This window comes from Sander vitreus, chromosome 14, assembly GCF_031162955.1.
Source record: "Sander vitreus isolate 19-12246 chromosome 14, sanVit1, whole genome shotgun sequence".
In the NCBI taxonomy this organism is placed as follows: Eukaryota; Metazoa; Chordata; class Actinopteri; order Perciformes; family Percidae; genus Sander; species Sander vitreus.
This window is the reverse complement of record NC_135868.1, coordinates 8,025,571-8,051,777: the sequence shown is the minus strand read 5'-3', so window position 1 is coordinate 8,051,777 and position 26,207 is coordinate 8,025,571. Positions and strand designations below refer to the sequence as shown.

The window sequence follows — 26,207 nt, the reverse complement described above, 5'->3', positions numbered from 1 at the left end:
TATGAAAACGTTCTATAAGATTTTTATATCAAATGATCTGTTTCTAGATGTGTTTTGCATCATTTTATAAAATAATTATAAAAAAAAAAAAAAACCTCCTTGCAGTTCAGCTTGACATGTTTGTTATCTTTGGACACTTTGGGATGTCTTGTGTAATTTCAAGTTCAGTGGGTTTGAACAATGTTTGTCCACACAACATGAGTTTGGAAAGATGGACTCGCTGCTCTGTGTGTGGGGATTAATTGCAATGTGATAAAGGAAATTGTGTCCCTCTGGTGAAATATCAGGACGATAAATGATCAATTATGCATTCTTAATCTGTCTTTTTTTTCATGCTTTCAGGCACCGTGGAGGGCATGGAGAGAGAGGAGACCAATGGAGGCTGCCACAGCAGTGAGGAAACACACATCTGTGACAAATGCTGTGCTGAGTTCTTCTCCTGGACTGAACTGAGCGGACATCAGAAAGTCTGCACCGAGGATCCCTTGGTGCTGATAGTGAAGGACAACAACGGGATGCCAGTTCCCGAGGAATCTCCTATGGGACCCTCTCCCGTTCCTAGCATGGCGTCCAGTGACTCGTCTGCAGCCGAGTCCACAGGTGCTGGCTTTGAGCTGGGGGAGACGCTGGGGAATGACAAGGACAGTCTGGATAATTTAGAGTTAAGCACGGTGCGTGATGAAGCCATGGAGCTTGAGCATCAGCCACAGGACAAATACACCACAACCTCCAGCCCTCAGCCTCCAGATTCAGCTGAATCCACTTCCCCCCAGATGTCAGCTGCTGGCAGCTACGGCATGCCGAGTACAAATGTGACGCTGGAGATCCTTCACAGCACCAGGGTGGCTGTCGCTCAGTTCTCCCAGGGGATCAGCAGTGGTACTGGGGGGAAGGCAGCTTCAGCAGCCATCCCGGTGATCCTGGAGCACCTGCTGGCTCTGCAGCAACAACAGGTCCACCAGCTGCAGCTTATTGAGCAGATCTGCAGCCAGGTAGCCTCAATGAACAGACAACCAACACAGGCAGCGCTAAATCCAGTCTCCAGATCTCTGTCTCTGGCACCTAACCCTTTCCCTTCTCAAGGCATCATAACTCCTCCCATCCTGCCACTGTCAGGAACGATGCCCTCAACCATCAATGGACAGGCTGCTGTTTCTTTGTCTTCTGTGCTTGACAAGTCACAAAGTCTCCCCTCACAAACTGCATACGGGCAGTCCACCTTTAGAGACGTAACATGTACCTCAGCATCCTCGGAAAATTCAACACCATCTCTCTCCAGCTGCAGCAGCAGCATCTCCACGTTACTGCCTCCTTACACAGGCTCGCACACCAGCAGCATCAGCTGCGTTCAGACTCTAAGCTCCTCCAGCCCGCTCCCCCTGGGGCAGAGCAGCCTCCTCAGCTCATCGTCCAGCCTGTCATTTCTACCTCAGAGCCCCCCCAGCAGCGTCATTTTCCCCAATCCCTTGGCTAGCATCGCCGCCACAGCTAATGCACTTGACCCTCTCGCAGCCCTGATGACGCACAGGAAAGGGAAACTGCCTAACATGCCCTTGTTTGAAACGAAGCCCAGCCCAGAGGAGCCCTTCTTCAAGCATAAATGCAGGTTCTGTGCCAAAGTGTTTGGCAGCGACAGCGCTCTGCAGATCCACCTGCGCTCCCATACAGGAGAGCGGCCCTTCAAATGCAACATCTGTGGCAATCGCTTTTCCACGAAAGGAAACTTAAAGGTCCACTTTCAGAGGCATAAAGAGAAGTATCCTCATGTTCAGATGAACCCATACCCGGTGCCAGAATATCTTGACAATGTGCCAACAAGTTCTGGGATTCCCTATGGAATGTCCATTCCCCCAGAGAAACCTGTCTCCTCATGGCTGGATAACAAACCTGTTGTAGCAACTCTGCCAGCCACTATGGGTCTTCCGCTTTCCTCCACTATTACCAGTATTGGAGGCTCAAATGACCCTGTAAGTGTAACACCATCTGCTAAATCTCCCTACCTGCCAGCTCCTGGTGAATGTGTATCTTTGTCACCTAACCACAGAGGCAGTGAGGCTCATTTCTCTCCTGTTTCAGAGTCTCCACCATCTAACCGTGAGACAGAAGCGTCCAATATACTGGAAACAGAGGGGGTACACCTGCCCCAAAATTGCTCCCTGAGACTGAGAGCCAACCCAGTAACAGAAGCAACCAGCACCACGGTCCCATCTGTGGTCACCACACCTCAACCCGTCACCTCAGCGTCCCCTGTCTCCAGCTCTCCACCTCTCTCGTTCAACTCAGACGAAACTAAATTCCCAACCGGTGGCTTCCTGGACTCTATGCAAACATCTGAAACCTCAAAGCTTCAGCAGCTGGTGGAGAACATTGACAAAAAGATTACAGACCCCAACCAGTGTGTCCTCTGTCACCGCGTCCTCAGCTGTCAGAGTGCGCTAAAGATGCACTACCGCATTCACACCGGGGAGAGGCCCTTTAAATGTAAAGTGTGTGGCAGGGCTTTCACCACCAAAGGCAACCTAAAGACACACATTGGTGTTCACAGAGAAAATCCTCCTGTTCAGGTGCAACACTCATGTCCCATTTGCCAGAAGAAGTTCACCAACGCTGTTGTCCTTCAGCAGCATATCCGTATGCACATGGTCGGGCAGATTCCAGACTCCACCCTGGTGGACGGGCTGCAGGAGATGGACAGTGATATCTCATTCAACGACAGGAACCTTGACAGCCTCAGCAGCAATGGCAATGACCTCATTGATGATATTTCAATGGAGGATGATAATGAGGAAGAGGAAGAGGAGGTAGAAAATATGGAGGAAGTTGTAAATCCATCTAAACCTTTGATCTCTGATTATTCTCCGCCTAAGTCCTCCACCATTGTTTCAAGTATAGCTGCACTGGAGAACCAAATGAGGATGATTGACTCTACTTTAAGCCTAAACCACTCCTTTGGTATAACATCTTTAACAAATGGTTTTAATGACAGCAGCCAACTCAATGTTAAATGCTCTTTATCGGGGAAAAGGCTGGAGAATTGCAGCCTAAACAGCCCAAATGTGTCGGAATCCTCCTGTTCACCAAGCGTGTCAGTGTCTCCAATTCAAAGCAACTCAGAAGGCATGACGATCAAATCACCTGCAGTGAACAACAACAGGCCAGAATCCCAAGAGCCTTTGGCAGCCTCAGTGAAGAGAGAGCAATCTGAGTCTCCTACCTCTGCATCAGCAGCTGCAGTGGCCCAAGAGCTGAGAGGAATACAGGCCAGCAAGCTATGTGTGAAAGAGGAGACTCCTTATAGTATGTCATTCCAACTGAGCAGAGAAAGAGGTACATCTATGTTCAAATTAAAATTGTAGCCTACTAAAGTTAAATTGTGGTTCAAGTTTATTTTACTTTTTAGGATGTCTCAGTGTTTAATTTTAAGGGAGGAAAACTTCACCTCTGCACTTTTGTTTCAGCTGCAGGTCAGAGCATCCCCAGCCTGGATACCAGCACATTATCAGGCCTGATAAAAACTGAGGTGAATGGTCATAGTCAACCAAACAACAACCCGTCCGAAGTGCAGCACCCACCATTTAGCGTCCACATCCCCCCGACTTATGCATCAGTCGGCAGCCCAGGAATGACCTCCCTGCTCGGCCCTGCTCCTCATCGTCGAACACCGAAGCAGCACAACTGCAACGTCTGCGGGAAGAATTTCTCGTCAGCCAGCGCCCTACAGATCCATGAGCGCACACACACCGGAGAGAAACCGTTTGTCTGCTCCATCTGCGGCAGAGCTTTCACTACGAAAGGCAATCTGAAGGTAGATACATAGCTTTGTTGATATATTTAGTGGTACATATCAGCATTTTGTGAAATATTAGAGGAAGGGTCCTGCACAGCTAAAATGAACAAATTAATTTACAAATATTTTACTCATTGAATAGTCTGCTCATTAATGTCTCCATTAATCAATGAATTGTTTTGTTTATGAAATATCAGAAAATAACAAAAAAATGTGAATCACAATTTCCCAAAGCCCAAAGTGACATCTTAAAATAGCGTTTTTTGTCGAATCCTCAGTTCATAACCTAAAGATATGTCATTTAGGCCAAAGAAAAGTAGAAAATCTTCAGATTTGAGAAACTGGAACCAGCAAATATTTGTTTTTTTTTTCTTGGAAAATCCCTCAAACGATTAATCGATCATCTAAATTGTTGCTGATTAATTTTCTGTCGATCGTCTAACCGATGAATAAAATAATCGGCCTTTTAAAAACCCATACTAGTGGAACTATCGTATTGACAGATCTTGTAAACACAGATGCTCATGAAATGTCTTTCCAAGTCAACATATATACATTCTGTTTTTAATAAGCCTATTAATATATAGAATGAGGAGTATAAAGCCCCAGCTCTTTTAGATTAGGGGAATTGATATTTACTGGGTCAACCCATGCTTGACATATTTGCATTTTGAAATAAAAGCATCCACCAAATTTCATATCTTATCTGTCATTTTTAGGTTCATATGGGAACTCACATGTGGAACAACGCACCAGCCAGGAGAGGTCGGCGGCTGTCGGTAGAGAACCCCATGGCCCTGCTGAGTGGAGAGGCCGCAAAGTTTGGAGAGATGTTTCAGAAAGACCTGGCAGCTCGAGCGATGAACGTAGACCCTGGATTTTGGAACCGCTACGCGACAGCTATCGCCAACAGCCTGGCAACGAAGAACAACGAGATCTCAGTGATTCAGAACAGAGGCATCTCTCAGCTGCACCCTCTGACTGCAGGCATCGACAGAGTGAGCACCGCAGGAAGTCCGATAACCAGTCTAACCAAGACAGGCATGGACCTGGGAAATAATAGGCATTTTTCTATGCTGATTGATGACAGCAAAGAAATTGGAATCAATTGAAAACAAGATGAATGGAGACTTAATACTTATGCAATCTATTATGGACATTAAAATATTTGTAAAACATCTTTTTTGTTCTTATGTATTACTGTATATATAGACTTAAAAAAAACTTTTTATCAATTGACAGAGAATAGTAGGGTATTCGCATTTTGCTATTTTACGTTGCTGTCATTTGTGAATGTTGTTTTTCTCTATACATTAAATAAGTTGTTTAACTTGTACCTGAGAATTCCTACGGTGCTTAGACATATGGTTGCTCTGAAGAAGGGAACATATGTTAAAATCAATAATGCAAAGAGTCTCTTCCGGACAGCTGCCCAATGCTGCTAGCTGGTGCAAAGCACAAAACCTGCTCATAAATACCCACAATTACCAGTTGTCAATGTTATGGTGAGAAATTGGACCCGAATAAAAACTAGAACAAACATTCTGTATGTTCATTCACTACCTCAATCTGTTTAAACACTGAAAAGAGCTTACCTGTCTTGATGTTATTTCACACACACACACACACACACACACACACACACACACACACACACACACACACTAGAAATTACATTCTATCAACATAGACGGAGCTCTTTCATTTCATTTAGCTTCTCCATAACTACTTTTGCAATCTTTACCTCTATTTTGACTTTTACTTTATGTAAGCATATAAGTAAAAACAAAAATCTGGAAACAAACAACTTCTGGAAAACTTAAATAGGGGGGATCAAGCATGTAGGCCTACATACGTGCACACAAACAAAATGCATCTTGTTTATCTTTTATGCTCTTGTTGTAAGCTTGCAGCAAAACGTCCCTCCTCACGCTTCAACATATCTCAAAAACACTAGTTAATAGTATAAATAATAAGATAGCCTACTTTAGTTATTTTTTGGTTTTCAAAATCAGTGATTTTTTTTCCTATAAATGGTCTCTCTCTCTCTAAATGTTATGATATAAACAGTTCCACATCCTACTTTTCCTCTACACTGTGAGAGGATAAATACAAAAAAAATTTTTTTTTGTATAATTTACAAAGTCTACTTAATCATTTATCGGGAGCACATCATAAAGTGGACGTTTGGTTGACACACCGATTAAAACAATTTTTCTGGAATATTAGTAAAAGTATCTGGTGTCTAAATGGAAAATAAACAAAGTAAGACAAGTCAGGTCAGTTTAGACCTGTTGATAAGAGTGGTGGGTTTACCGGAGACGATTAACTTTTTAAAACGTGGGGAAAAAACAATTTAAAGGTTATTTACTTTTGAGGAGCTTTCATTCGCATCTCGCTATCTCCATTTGCAGACTTTCGGAAAGCCGACATTCCCTATTGTTACATTAAATCAGCCCCACTTTTGGTAAGAAAACACGTTCTTTGGTTATTTGGCATAGTTTTAGAAATCAGTTGGGCTACAGTGACCGAAGAATGGAGAAAAAAATACGCCCTTTGCCATTTAACCTTAAACCTCGCATCACAGTATAATCATTTCGTCTTATCGTTAGTTTCATAGTTACGACATTTCTGCACAGTAAGTGAATGCAGCATAAATCCTAAACGTTTTCTATTTTAACGTGACGTCAGTATTTACTGCCCATAGGTACTGCCCAGCCAAGATGGCTGACAGCATCCCGTTAAATCCGATACGGAAGAACTCGAAGAGAATACCTTATTACAACTCATCCAGACTTTCAAGGTATGAAGGGGCGAGATAGGCTATTTCTTCGGTTGCGTACTAAAGACGCAGCCGTTTGTCTTTGTGTTTATATTAAACTGCCTCGCTTGCTACCGGGTGCGTGTTTGTGTTCGGTTCGTGGCTGTTAGCTTGTGTTGCTAGCGCTGCTGTTGACAGCTCTTTTGCATTTTCTTATTTGACAGCTGCTTGGTTTGCTCACACCATCATCCATAAAGTAAAAAAATAAATAAAAAAAGTTAAATCTGCCCTAACTAGTCCAATACCACAAACTCCATAACCTCTTAGTGTGCGTTTTAGTGAGTGAAATATATATATGTTGACCACTGCACTGTTCAGCCCTCTCCTGGCATTTAAAGTCCTATGATAGCTTATCTGTGTTAACGAGGTTCGTCACATGCTATTAAAGTGTTGTTGCATACTGTAGTCATCATTCACCAGCTTGTTCATTTTTCAGACTGGACGAAGATGAGCTAATAAAGCCCTCAGGGTCAGGAATGGACAGGAAGTGAACTAGTCGCATGACCAGGTACTTTTAGAAAAAGTAGTAGGTTGTTACTGATTGTTTACAAAGTATAAGTGAATATGTTTAATTGGTAGCCCACCACAAAAAAAACAACCCACAATTGGCTTGGATATAAGCAGTTCTTCTTGAGTTGTGACGATGTTTATCTACCTCACATTTAAACTTAGATTATAGACACACATGACACGTCTGGCTTTCTGAATTCCTTTCTCTTGCGCTCAGTAACAAGATTCATGTGACAGTTTAGTTGGCCATGTGAAGAACTTTTACTGCTGGGTCAGCTACCGAGCACTGGTCCTGAAGCTGGTTAAGCCACACTAATAAAGCTTTTCCACTGACACAGGAAGCAATTGTTGCCAACAATGCTTTTGCTGCAGCCCACGTTTCCACTAGATTTAGAGTTGAATTATTATGTAATCAGATGTGGGGGTTGAATAGCAAGACACACTATGTCTATTATTTAGTTTATTTATTCATTTTATTTGTTAGGGACCATTTTCAGTACAATTTTTAACAGAAATGTTGCCATTTGATGCATTGTACCAGAGTTAGCCTTAGGCTCATTTACATCTGCAGTCCCTAGACCGGGCAACATTTAAATCCAACAGTAAAAACATGACAACATCAACAAAACAACAAGACAGATCACAAAACCTACATTAATATAATGCACATTGTGACGCACACACACACACACACACACACACACACACACACACACACACACACACACCTGTTTAGCACCATGTTGAAAAACAAGAAAATAAAAGTAAAAAAGTAGGATGTTATTAACCTACCTCAAGTCCCTTAAGTGTGTAAACAAAACACTAAACAGTGAGGAGGTTGGTGGTTGCCTCAAGCACAGTGGCTGCTGAGGTCAGAGCCTCAAGAGTTGATTTGCAGGTTTTGAACCAAATCCATCAATGTTTTGCACTACCTAGTCTCGCATTGCCAGACCTTCCTCCACAGCGCTGCAGAAGAGGGTCTGGTTAGTCCACACAGCATTCTGGGATAGGAGAAAAACACGCTCTGGTGTATTGGCATTTCTTTAAACCAATGACAATCTTCTTGGGCGGCGCTAAGAGCCGGGCGGAGCAACGGTGCCTCTGCAAAATAGCCTCGGGAAGGAACTTGTTTTGGAACGTGTGCTTTCAAAAGTTGTTTTAGTCGTGCAACAGAAAACTCCGATTGGACAGATAGTCTAGCTAGCTGTCTGGATTTACCCTGCAGAGATCTGAGGAGCAGTTAACCATAGTCCTCAAAAATCTGAGTTTAAAATGCCAACACAACGAAAGAGGAAGGTGACGGACATCTGGCACAATTTCCGGCGGCACCTGAAAAATTCCAGAAGTGGAACGTCGTTGATGTAGACTATGCACTACTTAACACCGCCTTTTAAGTATTCAATTTGTATAATCTCTTTAGTCTACAGTCCCTGTCTTTTTAAAAATCAAATGTTACACGTATTGTGGAGACGCCTCGTATTTAGTACTTTGTTTTTCTTTGCAAACTTTTCAGTTAACCTTTGACCTATCTTGATGCCTGCCCAGTAGTCAGTAAAACTATTCTGTTTGAGGAAATACAGAATTAGTTTTAAGAGTTTTGCTCTTATCTTCAGCCATTTCCCTCTCTCCTTGGTGCTCACTATCTTTCTGATTGCCATGGAACACTTTTGATATATGTGGTGACAACATTAACCTTCTCTCGAAGTCATGTACTTAGTGAGTTTTACACCGGCAGAAATAAGGGTTAGAATTGAGTCAGTTTCGCTAGGTGAGGGCCATTATTTTCATGGTGAATACTGAGCGGATTAAGATTCAGTTTAGGAGCAGTTTCTATAATATTCCTGGCCTGTCACATGGCTTGAACTCTGCTGCTCTGTTAGATTGCTTTGTAAAGTTGGACCAGCGAAGACCACAAGACTTTCATTACCACCTTCTACCCAGGTTGTCACTGTTACCATCACATGGAGTTTGGTTGGTTTAGTGAAATGTGTTACAGTTAGTTGCTTAGCATTGTGTTTTAATATTCTTTTGTGCATGTGTTGTATGATTTTATGAATGTACAGTACCAGTCAAAAGTTTGGACACACTTTCCCATTCAAGTGAATGAGAAAGTGTGTTCAAACTTTTGACTGGTACTGTATGTTGTGTTAGAATATCTAATCTGTGGTTAGTCCAATATAAGTATTGTGAGATAATCAGACTGATTGTCATTTTGTTTCACCTCATGATCCATGATCATGGTTTGAATTGCTTTAAAGATGGGAGCTGTAGGCAGAGATTCAGAGGTCAGGAACCAACTTTGTATAAATTGAAATTGCCACTCCATGAGCAAAAGTATTATTATTATAGTTGTACAGCAGGGATCTGTGTTTTATGTAGCACTACAGATCAAGTCATTTATGCTATGTGTGATTGTTGTAAAATTCATTAGTGTTTGGTTTGACTGGAGTGAAACTTTCGTATTTCAGGCTAAATCACATGATGTAGTGAGATATTTGAATGTAGTAAAGAAAAGTAAGAACTGGGAATCTACAAAACCTCCAGTACTTGGCTGAGTAATATTGGTGCAGAGCCTTACTTTGGGTGTTTTTCACTGTCCACAGTGGATAACATGGTGTTTTAGGTCTGAAAGTGCTCTTAATTACTAGGGATTACTCTGAAAAGACAGTTAACCACAGGTTCCCATTAATCTTATGATGAACATGTGTTGTGATATTTAAACAAACGAACCGTCAACGGCGAAATAAAAAAGCCTCTTATTTACGAGAGCGGTCTGAGAGACCTCCAGCTTACAGCGGGGTCTCTGAGCATGACTGGCCGAGCGACGAGCTATTGGCCGGGGCAGGCGCCTGCTGGCTGTCGCCTCACTTGATGGAGCTTCTCAACTCCGAAAACTTTGAAGCAAATTGTTATTTCGGCATCAATTTTCGCAAAACTGCCTATATTCGAAATCTAAACAGTTAATTTCTCGCCTAAAACGTTGTCAGAAGTGAATTTAATGACGAATAAGGTGGAATATGGTGAAAATTGTTAAAAATGTCACGTTGTTGGTTGTTGCTCTTCCTGCAAGTTCCGAGTTGGCAGTGGGCGTGACTTATAAGTTCGACCAATCAAGTACACCTAGGAAAAGGGAAAAGGGAAAAGACCCTGCTCTGAAGTAGGAGCTAAAAAAGTACGCTACGGAGGCCAGAAGAACTTAAAAATCCCCAAATTTTTCCTGTCGGAACACGACGAAAAAAGTGTTCTAGGAACGTTTAGTTCTAAGAACTGCAAAAATCCCTCCGGTCGGAAAGCCCCTATTATGTCTCTGGTTTCTAAAATAAAGTTGCAGGAACTTCTCAACTGAAACCGAAATGTAGGGCTTCACCAGCTTCTGCATGTTTTGCCTCTGGAGGGCCGTATCACTGAGAACTAGTGTGGATGGTTGATCTTAAGCTCATAATCCCACAGATGCTAGTTTTATGCTTGTTCACATGTCTATGTTTTTGTAGATACAAGACACACATTCAGGTACATGGGAGTGACCTTTCAGCCTGTTTACATTACAGAGTTTTCCAAATTTAAATTTTGTTTTGGGCAGACTACCCAAATAGATCTGCCTCTACTATATTTTCTTTATGAATGAGTAGCCTATGATTTTATTTCTGTATGTTGAAGTGTTTTTTTTTTTTTCATTCATTCAAGTGGTTGCTGGTAATAAAAGCGGCCAGGATATTTTGGTGTCTAAAATGTCTCATTGTGTTGGATCAGTGTGAGCAACGTTGGCAATAGTGAAGTAGGAAGCTTCCTTCACATCCTATTAACAACACCAGATTTGGGTTTACACCATCATTTTTTGACAATTCATATTTTATGAACGGGGTTGATTCTCACTTGTTTTAAACTAAACAATCGCAAACCAAAGTAAAGGTGGTCTGCATACATTCAGAAGATAGCAACCTATTTCATTTCTTATTTCTTATTATAGAAATATAATATAAATATAATAATATATATATATAGCTTTAGTGTAATTTTAAGCTCAGAGAAAAAAACAAGTTAAGGAAAGTCAGTATGGAGACCTGCTTGACATATGTGGAAGTGGAGTGTGGGTGTGCATACAGAAATATTCGAGGTGTGAATATGATTTTTTTAAGCAGGTAAAGAATAGTATAGGCTCAGCTACATGCCAGCAGAATGGGAAATGGTCTTGACTTTACAGTAACCAAGAGAGTAGCTCATCTTATTGTAAACCTGATATCCCCTTTGGAATCCAATACTCGCCGTCTACACAGCAAGCTATCTGTCACATTTAGCTGTCTGTTTGAATAGATAGACTTTTACTTATTATTTACTTAAATAATAATGGATAACAGAAGGTTTTCATTCAAGATTATATTTTCAGTTTTAGGCACATCTTTGTTTTTTTATTCTAGGTTTGTTGTCTTTTGACCAGTTTGTACTGTATGTAATTTGCATCTTTAAGTGCTTTTGTAGTTTTGTAGTGTAATGTATGACTTCTTTCTGTGTGTTGTCAGTATTGTGAGCCCATGGGCCTCATGAATAAGGCATTGTGTGCTTCGCAAGAGTGTTTCCAGTGTGTCTTTATAACGTGAATAGGAGATGTACTCTACAGTGATGGAGGAACTGTACCAACTGCGCTAACTAGCTTTAATCGTTTTGCACATCTGGTGCGATATGGAGTAATTCTTGAATGTTGACAGTCAACCGACTACTCAGTGTCCATTAACGGCCACACAGCCGGTCTGTAGATATAATTCAGCATCCATGTGGCGCTTAAAAGAGGAGCTTATTGTAATGAGTAATGAGTGCTGTTTATAATTCTTAAATGGAAAATCATGACTGAATATATATCTTTTTTGGATTTGTTGTTATCTTCATTCACCTCAAGTGAATATTCACATCATAAATGTACAAGGCTGGAGCAGTGTCTGTAATTGCACCTTAACACAAAATGTTATCGTTCCTCATTCAAACTAATGGACCGTCCTTCTGATACAATCTGTCGCAATTTCATGTTCGTTTTCTTTATATTTGACTGTGTTCTGTCCTCACAGATACTCTCTAGAAGATGAGCCCTCTAACCTGGATGAGATGCCTCTGATGATGTCGGAAGAAGGCTTTGAGAATGATGAGAGCGATTACCAGACGCTGCCCCGGGCCCGAGTCAATCAGAGACAGAGAGGCCTCGGCTGGTTCCTCCTAGGAGGGTGGAAAGTCCTCTGTGGCAGGTATATCTACACCATTGCATTATTGTTGTTTATATGGTTTTATTACGACATAATGAGTTATGTTGGTCATCTGTGCATGATGACTCAAAGAAATAATGCACTGATTAAACTCTAGTCTCATGTAGCTGGACCGTTTTCTCTTGGTTCAGTTCAGTCCTACTTCTGCTTTGGAGAAAAGCTGCTGAAACAATTTCTGAACAAAAACTATATCATATTTTTATGAAAGTTTCTGCTTCTGTTTTTTGCTACATGTTTGTAGCTTCTACCGCATACTACCGTCCTGGGGTGTTTTGATAATAAACGTTAATATTCTTACTATTATTACACTTTTTGTATAAGATTTATATTTTGCAGCTTTTATATAACAGATCTCTAAACATTAAGGCCAAATTGTGAAATTGATAATCATTGTCCAAGAATGGGTGTGAGGTCAGGTATTTTTTCCGAGAAAAATACTGAGATGTTTACTGTTTTCAAACCTAAATAAATTCCTCTGCTACACTGCAAAGTCATGTGATGTTCTGTCTGTAGATTAGAGTTATTATACTTCCATTTGGGCCTTTAACCACTCTGAAAGTTGTTAGTGTTTTGTCATTCTGTAAATGTATGCGTAGTGTATAATGTCGGTAAGTATGCTTGTGACGATCAGTTTGGATTTCAAACGCACCGGTAGTTGTGCATGAAGTGCAAAGAGAGGATAAGGGCATGTTTTTGGTCGAGTTCCTCGATGCGCACCATCAGTCCAAAAAGATTTTCAGGTCAAACAGAACGGTGTGGTTTATCCAGCTAATGATTAATTTGACAGGTTTTGTCCTCTAAAGATGCTCCTTTTAGAGAGGAGTGTTTGTTTATGCCAGAACAATAAAGTGTAACATTTATAAACAAATGTTTGTGCAGCACTTTAGTGCCCAAAAAGTAACATTTACTGACGTAGGAATTTCATAGTTTCCTGTGCCGTTTGGTTGTCAGTGGTGCATCTCCAGTTGAAGCTGCATATTGATCCCCCCCTCCCCATCCCCCCACTAATGAACAAATCGGATTTTTCACAGCTGACCAGTTTGATGCTTTCCAGTAATTTTATGTGTGCTTAGTGTGGGATTATAAAACACAAATAATTCACACTGAATAAGCCCTGACTGTTCAAATGGCATATTATTTGAATAGCATTCATTTGCTCAAATAATCGCTTTTATGAAACTGGACTCGGAGTGCACAGAGACAGAGAACATCAAGGCCAATACAAACAAGACTTTTTACCAAAGTTTATTTATTTAGTTTTATGTTTTGCCAACTTGCTTAAAAAGTGGAAAAGCCAAGTCGATCAGCATGACGGTATACACTGACACTCTCCCCACTTTCCCCCCCAGGTGCCAGTTTAGGTCATGCTCACATCTAGCTGCTCTCATTGTAATTTACCCCCACACTACACCCTGTTTGCATTTGATATCAGATATGCTAGATAAGCACCAATGTAGTCATTAGCAGGTTGATAGAAAGTCAAATACTTCTTAAAATGTAAATGTCAATCTACAATTCATCCCTTCTCTCTAATCTCTTCTTAGAACTTTGATATTATTACAATAATAAAATAGGTACATACTGTAGGAAAGGGCTGGTCTTTGCATGTCAGAAAGATTCAACATGAAGCAAAACTAACAAGGACAAATATGTATCATAGTCTGCCATGCAGTACTGTATGTCTGCACACACATAGCATGTCTGGTTCTTAAGGTTTACCTGATATTCAGCTCTAAAAGTGCCTGACTCCCACAGCATTTAACAGGGGAATTCCCTCCTGGAGAGATACTAACCTTTTCAGATAATTACATGTAAGCAAAGGACTTCTTTATAAAATTGTGTCAAAAGAAGCCTTGAAGATCTAATTAACACTAACACATGAAAAACCACTAATGCAAAAGTCTAGGGTGTGATTATGAAAAAAAACTTTCTTAACTTCAATTTACTCCGGCTGATGTGGTAGGTAGATAATAAATTCTCTTTTCTGGTTTTTGGCTTTTCTCCCCATTTTTAAACATTTCTACTATCCAGAAGCCAGAAGTATATTCTAAGCTGTCATTCTAGTTAGAATACTCTTGAATTGTGGTGAAGAGTCTGTTGAAGAAATAACAAAAAAAAAACGTGTTAACGTGTGGTCATAAAATCAATATACTTTAAAGGAACACGCCAACTTATTGGGACTTTAGCTTATTCACGGTATCCCCCAGAGTTAGATAAGTCCATACATACCCTTCTCATCTCTGTATGTGTCGTCACTCTGTCTGACGCCCCCACCGCTAGCCTAGCTTAGCACAGATCCTGGAGGTAACCGGCTCCATCTAGCCTACTGCTCCCAATAACTGACAAAATAACGCCAACATTTTCCTATTTACATGCTGTGATTTGTATAGTCACAGCGTGTACAAATAACAAGGTCACATGAGACACAGCCATCTTCTAACAGTATACATACTGGGAACTATATTCTCAGAAGGTGAAGCACTGCTACTTCTGCTACTTGGGCCGTGGTGAGGAGCAGAGAGTAACAACGGTGCTTTTCAGGTGCTGCGAGCAAATCACTCCGCCCAAGTAGCAGAAGTAGCAGTGCTTCACCTTCTGAGAATATAGTTCCCAGTTTGTATACGGTCAAAAGATGGCTGTGTCTCATGTGACCTTGTTATTTGTACACGCTTTGACTATACCAATCACAACATGTAAATAGGAAAATGTTGGCGTTATTTTGTCAGTTATTGGGAGCAGTAGGCTAGATGGAGCCGGTTACCTCCAGGATCTGGGCTAAGCTAGGCTAGCGGTGGGGGCGTCAGACAGAGTTACGACACGCACGGAGATGAGGAGGGTATGTATGGGCTTATCTAACTCTGGGGGCTACGCTGAATAAGCTAAAGTCCCAATAAGTCGGAGTGCTCTTTATACTAAAACCTCTGGGCTTTTTCCAGTGAAAGTCGGTAAATTGATAAAAATTGGATTTAGCTGTATCTTTCTTTTTATATATCATAATTTCAACTAAACACATATTTTATTGTTTGTTTTAGGTCTGTAAGTTGTGCAGTGTGCTTCTTCTTCCCTACTTAATTTTTGCATCGTTATCAGGTATCGGCTATTGTCAACATAAATTACTTGGTAAAGTAAGTGTCTTAGAGTATAGGACACAAACTCAGCTCTGAGATTTAGAGCTGAAACAGTTCAATAAAGAGATATGTTGATCTGTACAAAGCAAAGCGAAAAAGTATTTTCCTGTTAGAGTTTCTTAACTGTTAGGATTTGCTGCTTTTCTTTGTCTTATGTGATCGTTAATTAAATCTCTTTGGGTTTTGGACAGTTGGTCGAACAAAACGTCCATTTTAGGACATCACCTGGGCTTCAGGAAATTATGATGAGCAATTTTCAGACCAAATAATTAATCCACTGATCAAGAAAGTAATTGGCCAATAGATTGCTAATGAATTGATTGTTAGTTGCAGCCCAATACATTTAGTAGCATGTGGTTGGTGTAATGTGTTTACACTGGATCGTATCGACGTCTTCCCCTCTCAGCTGCTGTGACTGCCTGGCCCATATTTGTCGAAGGAAGAAGGAGCTGAAGGCCAGGACAGTTTGGCTTGGCTCCCCGGAGAAATGTGAAGAGAAGTACCCAAAAAATGGCATCAAAAACCAGAAGTACAACATCTTCACCTTTGTGCCTGGGGTGAGTTTGATTTCAGAGAACAACAAAGACCTATTGCCTGTGAATTCACATTTTAAGCTCTGATCTTGGTTCCGAACACAGACGTTGTGGCTTTTTTGAGTCACCACTATTGTTAACGTTTTATAGTCTGCACAGTGGCAATTCCTCCTTCCAGCTTAAATATGTTGGATCTTTTCGCAGATTAACAGTATGTAAAGCGCAGTAGCATGCACTGGGTGTAATTGTTAACTGTTCTGTCATTAAGTTAAGGGTTTACACTGTAGGGGACATTAGGAGATCCATCAGACTTGCTTATTAAAAACCAAATGGTTCCATGATTAAGAGGACCACCTTTTGGCCCAGGCCATAAAATGTCAACTGTCTGTTAGAGACGCAGATATTCTCATCGATGGTGGACAAAACAGCTCAGTTTTTCTCCCTCCATGTTGAATTATTAAATACACACAAATTGAGTTTAGCAGTGTGCATGTTCCCCTAAAGGTCAGGGGGTTCATTAACTGTCGAGCGTCATCCATTGATCCCATTGTCTCTGATAATCTGTGACGAGACGCAAGACTCTCATTATTGCAAACATTATTCACATTTTGACCTTAGATGAATTAGAATACTAAAGGATCCCTGTTGATGGATAGCCCATTAGCAAAGATCCCTCAGTAAATCCCAGGTTGCATTTTGGTATGTGTGATTTAAGAAAATTGGCCTTTTTTTCAGTCCTGTTTGTTCTGTGAAGCGTAGGCACCAACCGACATTGTACCAAGTTACCACGTGAAATCGGTAACCTGAATGCCATTTGAAACAGAAGTTCTCAAAGTGTCAGAGTTTCCATTAGGTTAATGTAAAGTTAACAGCATTAACATGTATCTTGTTGCACCTTGGAACATGTACAGTAAACCATCCCGTCTCCTTTGTTGTTGCTGCATCCTTTTTGTCTTCTCTGGCAGCTGTCGTCGTCTTTGACTCACCTTGATGACAAGTTCACTCACCTCACTGAATCCTTGTCTTCCCCTCTCAGGTTCTCTACCAGCAGTTCAAGTTCTTCCTCAATCTCTACTTTCTGGTGGTGGCCTGTTCCCAGTTTGTGCCATCACTGAAAATCGGATATTTGTACACGTACTGGGCACCTCTGGTAAATGCTATTTTAGTTTTCACTCTTTAATTGATTTGTATTAGAAAATATTTTGCTCTCTCAAAGCATGTCTGCCCTGGATTATTCCACAAATGTTGTTCGTATGCATTTGTAGCTGTTATTGTTTATATAAAACCGTCTTTATTGTGATTAATAAATGTCAAAATGCAACAAAAGCCAGTTAGACCTGAAATGATTAGCTGATTAATAGATTAGTTGATCGTTCAGAAAATCATAATTTCAATCCATCTTTTCAAATTTGCCGTTACTGTTGATCAGACAAAGCATATCATTTGAAGACATCACCTTTGGCTCAGAGAGATTGTGTAATGTGCTATTTTTCACTATTTCTTGACACTTCATAGTCAAAACAATTAATCGACTAATCACAAGAAATAATCTGCAGATTAATCGATAATAAAAATAATTGTTCGTTACAGACCTAAAGCCAAATGGATCACCTACATATTTACACACTTAGCACTTTATAGCCATCTTTTTATACCGTGAAGACAGATTAAAGATTAAGGCAAAGAGTTTGTTTCCAAAGTCAAGACTGTTTTCATTTAGTGTCTCTTAAGTTGTTTTTAAGAGTTAATAAAGTAAGACGTGAACTTTTTCTGTGTGTAAAAGTCATCTTTATATGTTACGTTTAATGGATTCTGGTATTAATGAAGCTTTATAAATGATCATGGTGTGTTTGATCTGTTTTGCCTCTTTTGTCACTCAGGGTTTTGTGTTAACCGTTACAATGGTGCGAGAGGCTGTGGATGAAGTGCGACGGTACCAACGGGACAAAGAGATGAACTCTCAACTCTACAGCAAGCTCACAGTGCGAGGTTAGTGAGGGGACTGAGAGAAATCTATCCACACTCCTGCTCACGCCTGTAACTGTTTGCTGCTGACATTATGATAACGGATATTCCAGCATATAGTCAAGCTCTCCCCATGCAATTAAGAGACGGCCCTCCACTGGATCTACACTTGTAACAGAAGTCATTCTTCTTGCTGTAATTGCATTGATTTTTTCTCTCTCAGTTTCTCAAGACCGTATGATCTAAGAGCTGTCCCTTTGTTGAATGTGTGGTAAAATCCCCCTGTGTGGTATCTGTCACCATGGCTGAGGATGTAGCTCTCGCTCTGTGCTCGTGTGCATGTACAGAGTTACATGTGCTTGTGAGCACAGAAGAAGAGGGGTCGTGGCGGATATTGAGGCAATATAATTGAGTGACCCAATGTGCCATTGTTTTTGTCTATGCCTCTGACCAGAGATGAAAACAGAGGGGTATTACATTCTCATGCTGGAGGTAATCTATCTGATAGAAGGTGAGAGAGAAAGAGAAGAGCAATAGCAAAAAGTGGGTTGTGGTTTTAATAGTCAGCATCATTTTCAAGGGCTAGAAATCAATACCTTCATTTTATTTCATAGCTATTTTAAAGTTCACAGCATATCTTAAAATTAAGAGTCTTAATTTGAACGTGACGTTGCCTTAGGGTTGCTGTCTGTTGTCTTGTCCCATTTTTCTTCATTCATTCCAGTCTTTTTCCTCAGGTAAAATTCAAGTGAAGAGTTCAGACATACAAGTTGGGGACCTGATCATTGTTGATAAGGTACATCTTTAGTTTTTCCTGTAGATATCTTTGCATGCACTGATTTTGAAAGGCTCAATTTTGGGCAGTTTTCTGCAACAAATGTTTTTGCATCTCCCAAGTACTGTGTGAATAGCTGTTTATTTCCCTCCAGTTTAAGTTTATGATAACACTAGAGACAACTAAAATGTATTAATTAGGAAGGTAGCAATTATTTATATATGACCTATTATAGACGAGGACCAAAAATATTTTTTTTAGCCATGTTTGAACTGTAGTTTAGGTTGTGTTTTAGCCAAAAGCTAAACAAGCACAATTTCAGGAACTAGAAGATGTTACCTTTTAAATGATGTCAGACATATATGCATTTGGGCCTTACAGGTCTTCTGTTATAAGCTTTTCCATTTGGGTATGCCAAATAGACGACCATTTGGCTGTTAAGATGTTAACTTTAACATCCGTCTGCATTACTGGTAAAAAAAAAAAAAATGAAAGTGTGATGTGACTACCCTATTCTAATGTGAGTTACTCTACACAAAAAAAGTTACTGGGTGTAATACAGGTTTCTTAAACAGTGTTCAGCATAATTTTTGTCTAGTCCTGGATCTAATCAGATATTTTATGCATCAGTACACATTCTCCCCACCTCCAAAAGATTAACAGGTGGATTTTGAATAGCTTACCAGCAACTCTAAAGTACATAATAATAAGTAACTTGATTTGAAGGCACAGTGTTAATCAGAGTTTTGCTTCACTGTGAAACCGAGAATGCATGTTTGATACTATAAAACTCCTACTCACCTGTTAAGCATGTGATCTTTGGTTTCAGCTCAGCCAAAATGAAATGCAGCTGCTGCTAGAAAGTTAAATTTCAATTACTGTGTCTTAGACAGACTTTTAAAAAAACGGTTTCTCCTTCACCCTCCGGTCAAGGTATTGACGCTGTTTAATTATTCAGGAAGATTCAAAGGGCTTTTGCCACAGCGCTCAGTAACACCACGCCATTTGCACTCCTGCTTTTTTCTCTTTCTTTTTGTAGAACCAAAGGATTCCTGCAGACATGATATTCCTGAGAACGTCAGAGAAAAATGGTGAGCTGGCAAAGTGTTTGTGTAACTTTATCAATGTGAAGGAGGACGGTGCTGAAAAGTTGTAATCAGCATCACCAAAAGTCCTCCTGGATTAATAAAGGTCCTAAAATGGAGAAACATTAATAAATCATTGCAATAGATAGAATAGTAATGCAAAAAATAAAATAATCGGACAGAATGCCTTATAGTTGAACCTTGTGTGGCACTTTAACGAACTACGTCAAGATCATTTGGGTGAGAAATGTGACTTTTCCCCACACTTCCAGTCCTTTGACATCATCTCCAAGGCAGCCTGTGATTCATATGATTTATGTCACATTCTTCTAGTGACTGATGATGCAAATTCCAATTAATCAATGAGCTGCGTCAGATCCTAGCTCTTTTCTAGGGGGCATCGGGAGGAAATGTTCGGAGGACATCATTTCCATCAATCTTTGATGTGCCAATATGCTTGGCAGGGAGTTGTTGATGTCTTTATGACTCTGACCACACACACACACACACACACACACACACACACACACACACACACCTACCTCTATCTTTCACATATACAGCCTCATATAGCCTACTTTGTCTTTCACATAGTCGTACACACACATCTCAGTGATGTTATGTGAGGAGCTGAAGTGCCATTGCAGCAGAAGGAAAGCATGAATCATCCTCCTTGTGTTAATGTTGTCCATCATAGTTAACCCTCCAGGGATGGTTTATAGCTGCCCTTTACCCTCTCTGTCACATAGTTCCTCTCATCCATCAGTTTCATATGTAATATTACCTCGGATCAATACAGGTCACGACTGCTCAACGTTTGTCAGACCTTGCGGTGTCCACAACAGCCACAGATGCTCTGCGTTGTGCATCAGGCTATAATGTACTGTCCTGTTAGCGATAGACATATGCTAGTTTATATTAAAGTAACATCATTTTACAAGCTAAATGTGTTTTAATGTTTTAATATACTATGCCTCACAAATATGTGTGACATGTATATGCTATATTTAACCGTGTGAACACAAACTCTTGGCTGAATGTTGTTTAAACTTTTAGAACCTCCCAGGGTTTCCAAAAATGCTAATATTTAGTGCTGAATTTTATTGAAATGGGTATAAAATTATACTAACAGAAACCACAGAAACCTTTTTTTATCTTAAAGTGAGACTATGCAACTTTTAAAAGATGAAAATATAGTGTTCCTCTTACAGATGAAAAGTTGAATTCATAAGCTGTAAAATGCACTCCATCAGTTCAACGCATTTAGGGGTTTTGCTGCTACAGCCTTACCTGGTCTGGTATGACCAGTTGCTAATATTGGAATTTAGATAGATAGGGCTGTGTAACTAACATTACCGAGTCAGTTTGCTGACTTTAATCCACTTGTGCTACTATTCGGCTTAGTTTTAGCATTTACGCCAATTCTGTAAATGTAATTTGTGGCCGAGGTTGTCATTAACCATGTAACAGACACAACACAACAGTCATCAGCATTTCTGTCCCTTTTTTCAGGTGGATGTTTCATCAGAACTGATCAGCTGGATGGAGAAACCGACTGGAAACTGAAGGTTGCTGTTGGCTGCACTCAACGACTACCAGCAGTGGGGGTATGGATACATTACGATGTAGTGACTCTCTGGTAACAGATAAAGGGATTGTGAATGAGTGTTCTGTTATCTCTAAAAGCATTGCTCATCAAATGAAGTTGTCTGGCTGTGATGGAAACCTAATCAATGATGACAGACAGGAGGAACAGTCTGAACCTGACAGCAGCTTCCTTTAACTGGAGGCGATACGCAACACTTAAGATTTAAGTAGAGTCAATGGGTTTTTTTGTTGCCACTTAGTGTGATCAGAGAATTAAAGTTGCAGCAAGTCATTTGATGATTGAGCTTTGGCATCCATATTGGGTTTCAAGACACCTGAAGATAGCAAGAGTTGTCTTCACTTTAGCCTCTATGCAACCTTCTCACAAAGTTATCCCTCAATTTTGGATTATTTATTGTGAGTATTTGATAATATCTCCCAAACTCATTTTTAGTCAGAAGTCAAGACAGATCAGGTCCATGCTCTTTTGTGATTGTTCTCAGAAATAAGTGCTTAATTTTTCTAATGGTAAAAAGTGAGCACACTTGATCCTTTTTCCACCAAAATGAATGTGTATATGCAGGCTTTTAACGCAGGAAACACACTAAAATTAGGTCATAGACTCCTTTCCCATTGCCAGTAGACGCGTATGCCTTTCCGTTTTTTTTTTTTTTTTTGGTGTGTTATGTTTGACGCCACGAATGTGCCGGAAACAGGGTTATGTAAACGCAACACACCAGAAACACTAGAAAGCAGCATGGAAGCCAGTGCAAATGTTGAGGTAGTAACCTTTTTTGGGCGGAATTTGTCACTGAGATTACAAAGAGTTGCAGAAGTTACTGACGGAGGTGACAAGCGTCATAGCATCGTGCCGTGCAAAAATAAGTGTGTCCACCCGGGTGTCATGTTTCCCCCACTGCCAATAGAAGCTGGAGCCAATAAATACTTGTGCCTACTGCAGAATCATTGGACCTGGGAAAGAATGCCCATTGTAACCTTTCCCACTAACGACAAAAGCCAGATTTTAGTGTTTTTTGCCCAGTGGGGAAAGGGGCTATCCAGTAGTGTTAACTCAGATTATTAGTCATAGTCTGCTGTTCCTGAATACGAGTGGATGAGCTCATGCTGTATGTACTGGATAGTAATAGTACTTTGAAATTTCCATGAAGCTAGGTGGTCATTCTAAGAACAAGTAAATTATATCATATATGTCTTTAAGTTTCAAAACCACCAACAACTTGAGAGTACTGACTACATTCAGACGTAATATTCCTCTGTGTCTGCTCTAAATCACCAAATAAGTCCAGTTTGTTCAGCAGCCGCATTGATCTCTCTGAATGCATCAAGATGTCACAGAGTCTCTGAGCCCATTTCTTTAAACTGCTGGAGCAACACTACTCTCCATTGGGGATTCAGTAAAATAATCTTCCCTGCTCCTCTTTAACCGCTCTGCCCATGTTCTCACCAGGAGAACACTATCTGAGCATGACTGAGGGTTGCCTGGCCGCTGCAGAGGCTGCCTCTCTGAATAATTTAATATTTACAATCAATTTTGTTCCACTTGGCAAAAAAAAGGGTCGGTGTTGGGTGCTTTACAGGCCAAGGCTGCAGTCTTACTTGATGGGATGACTCGGAGAAATGGATGATTTAAAAAATTATGGTTCAGTTTTTATTAATATCTAAACTGCTTCCACATATTTTTGTGTGTGTGTGTATATATATATATATCTATATATATAGATATAGATATAGATATAGATATATATATATATATATATATATATATACAAATATTTTTTTATATATATAAAAATATATATATACAAATATTTTTTATATATATAAAAATATATATATACAAATATTTTTTTATATATATTATTTATTTTTTTTAGATAAGAGGGTACAAGTACATTTTTTATCAGAATTGAGAATGGGGAAAATGCATTACATTTATATCATTTCACAAAAAAAAATCTTAACTCAAAGTCCACCAACCAGCATTTTTTCGGAAGGGTTGTCTCAATTTTCTCCATGACAACTGAAGACCATGAGATGCGAGTGAATGTTCCGATAGCAAGTGGACCTTGAGTTAAGATTATTTAGTCAAACTAATATTTCTAAGGTTAGGGATGACTTTTCATCCTCGAGTACATTTATATCATTATAGGAGTTTAGTTGACACTCATCTAAAGCGGTTTTAAAGGATTGCTGCATTAATGTATAGCTGCAAACATGAACATGTTTGTCCTTACAAGACAAATATGGTAAAATACTCACTAACTGTGGTAATTAATTAAATAAGACTGTGTCTGAGTTTTATATTCATTTATAAATCCTGAATCCTTGATCGCATCTCTTTTCTGTCCTGTCTCCTTGTTTCAGGATCTCTTCTCCATCAGCGCCTATGTCTACGCCCAGAAGCCTCAGCTGGACATCCACAGTTTCGAGGGGAACTTCACAAGGGTACAGTAACTCGTTGACATTTTTATAACCTGTTAAACACATGCAGAGTTTTTCTATAGAAACTGGATTGACATGAAGATGTATATCACTGCAATGTGTTGACAAGCGGCAACAATGAGATCTTGTGTGTCCATCCGGGCCTGTTGTTATCTCCATCAGGCATACCTCTTACATCACAGGCAGGTTCTCGCAGCTCCAGCTCCATCCATCCCGTTCTGCTTGTTGCTCAATGATTTTTTTTTTTCTTTTTTTTTTTTTTATTAATAGCAGATTAGCGCAGCCCCCACAGAGAGGAGAGCTCCAGTACAAAGAGAGGCTTTGTGGGCCGTCTTCACTCTTGGCCACACACCAGGCTTAGTGAGCGAGCACTTCCTCCGCTCATTCATCCTCCGCGGCCTTCCTTTGCATAGCGTGTGCTTTTAGTCTGAGCAGGATGGGAAAAAAAATGGGTTCCCACAGATCCACAGCAAATGAACTTACCTATTTATGAGAGTTCCTTTTTTTTCTTCTTCCGTGAGACGGATATGGTGGCTTTGTTTCTGGGGTCTTTATTGAGACCCTCTGCAGTTATGAACACCGTAGTATGATGCCAATGTCAGAGCGGTCAAGCATTCTGCAACCTGCCATTTATTTTTCATGCACCTCTTCCCATGTTTGAGTGGATTGACAGGATGTGGGTGCTTAGGTATCATAATTATCATATCAGGCTGGCAATTTGAGCCGAAACTGGAGCCTTGACTCTGCACTCCTGACTCGAGCCATTTCCAGCTTTTGTCTTTAGTTAAGAGAGGGGTAAAACAGGGGGGAGGGTGAAACAAGAGGCTCTCCAGGGGCTTATTTATCACTGAAATCTCATCTACATGCACTCTCTATACTGTTTTTTAAAAGGAGCCTCTATCGCCATGCCAAATCTAGTGAAAGTATTGATAAAGGGACCACTGTATTGCTACAGTCTGCACAACTGTGTCAGGTGCTTGTGAAAATTAATGGCACAGCAGAGCCCGGCCATTCTGGTCAGGCTGTATGCACTCCTAACTGAGCTTGTTTTTCTCAGTTCTATACACAGCAAATTTTTTGTTTTCAGGGAAATTTGGTTTGCCTTGACAAAGTGGCATCAGAGAATAAAATGGCAAAATATATAATTTCACTGTGAGAATTTACTGTTTTGTGTGACATTTTAGCAAAACCACCACTGTAGTATATATACACAGCTGAATGTATTGGTCCACAAGTTGGCTAATTGAAGAAATAAATGTACAATGTTTAGGTATTTCTTTCAGGCAGGTATCTCTTCTCTGCCACTCATTTTCTTTTCTGTGAGTTTCAATAAATGATCTTTTAAGAGTTCAAATCTAGACCAACATATTTACAAATGTACAAGTCCTGAAAATAATAGACCCTTTAACAAACCTGTAGCATTAATATTTTAACGATATCTGGGTGTCCTGCTGAAGTATGTGCATTTTTGTTTGGAATTTATGTATTGTGCCGTGGTGCATTGAAGTAACAAATCTGGCATTTCTTGTTCTGGCAGTTCCGTTTTTGAACTACAATGCCCATAATTCATTGGCTTTAGTGTTAATTAGAGAGTTGAATGGACAAGCAGTGTCCACACAGTCTCAATCTAAAGCTAAGAGAGATACCTAGCTGCCCTGCTATACTCTGTGGCACTATACTGCCATACTATAGTCATACAAGCTTAAACAAATATACACAAATAAAGTACAATACAAAGTAATGTTTTTCCTTTTTTATTTCCCCTGTAGGAAGACACAGATCCCCAGATCCATGAGAGTCTGAGTATTGAAAACACTCTGTGGGCCAGCACAGTCGTTGCATCTGGTAAGTGAATGACAACTCTTATTTCTTCTTTTTATCTTGAAATGAGATATATACGATTTTTCCAGGGGAGGTCTGTAGAATGGCTGACTGTGTTTATTTAATGTATGGTCTGCTGCCCATTGAATCTGTAGCACGTTTGTCAGGAAGTCATTTTAAAACCTTAGACTACATTAAAATACTGTATCTTTGCATCAAAAGGTATGTTTCCATCTACCTGCTTCCATACACTTCGCTTCTCTCATCTCACGGACCCAGCAGTTCCCATTTCTGCAAACCATACATAAATACAAGGAAAAATATGACCTTGTTTTACACAACATTTCCATGAATCATGGATGTGTTGATGACATAAATAAGGAAATATTAGAGGACTTAAGGAGATGTGATGTTGAACTGCATGTGCCGATGCCACTTAACCCAAATGCCCCAGCAGCAGCACGGGAGAGGAGAGACAGAAGA

At 40.1% G+C, this 26,207-nt stretch overlaps 2 protein-coding genes across 5 annotated transcripts in view; both read left to right on the top strand.

Moving 5' to 3' along the window:
- sall3b (spalt-like transcription factor 3b) overlaps positions 1 to 5,361 on the top strand; it is an 18,290-nt gene extending 12,929 nt beyond the window's left edge. The window contains exons 2-4 of one of the 2 annotated variants that reach the window (XM_078267355.1): positions 343 to 3,327; positions 3,459 to 3,805; positions 4,507 to 5,361. In XM_078267355.1, coding sequence (XP_078123481.1) covers positions 343 to 3,327; positions 3,459 to 3,805; positions 4,507 to 4,899 — 3,725 coding nt within the window. In that variant the 3' untranslated portion in view covers positions 4,900 to 5,361. The remainder of the gene's footprint in view (positions 1 to 342; positions 3,328 to 3,458; positions 3,806 to 4,506) is intronic. The other variant, XM_078267354.1, reaches the window with a different exon arrangement.
- Positions 5,362 to 6,490: 1,129 nt separating this feature from the next.
- Positions 6,491 to 26,207, top strand: part of atp9b (ATPase phospholipid transporting 9B) — a 48,940-nt gene continuing 29,223 nt past the window's right edge. For 2 of the 3 annotated variants that reach the window (XM_078267196.1, XM_078267197.1), the window contains exons 1-10: positions 6,491 to 6,590; positions 12,176 to 12,349; positions 15,902 to 16,052; positions 17,065 to 17,178; positions 17,909 to 18,017; positions 18,731 to 18,789; positions 19,808 to 19,859; positions 21,366 to 21,460; positions 23,826 to 23,906; positions 25,673 to 25,748. In XM_078267196.1, the coding sequence (XP_078123322.1) occupies positions 6,511 to 6,590; positions 12,176 to 12,349; positions 15,902 to 16,052; positions 17,065 to 17,178; positions 17,909 to 18,017; positions 18,731 to 18,789; positions 19,808 to 19,859; positions 21,366 to 21,460; positions 23,826 to 23,906; positions 25,673 to 25,748 (991 nt within the window). In that variant the 5' untranslated portion in view covers positions 6,491 to 6,510. Of the gene's footprint in view, positions 6,591 to 7,044; positions 7,117 to 12,175; positions 12,350 to 15,901; positions 16,053 to 17,064; positions 17,179 to 17,908; positions 18,018 to 18,730; positions 18,790 to 19,807; positions 19,860 to 21,365; positions 21,461 to 23,825; positions 23,907 to 25,672; positions 25,749 to 26,207 lie in introns of those variants that run through there. The other variant, XM_078267198.1, reaches the window with a different exon arrangement.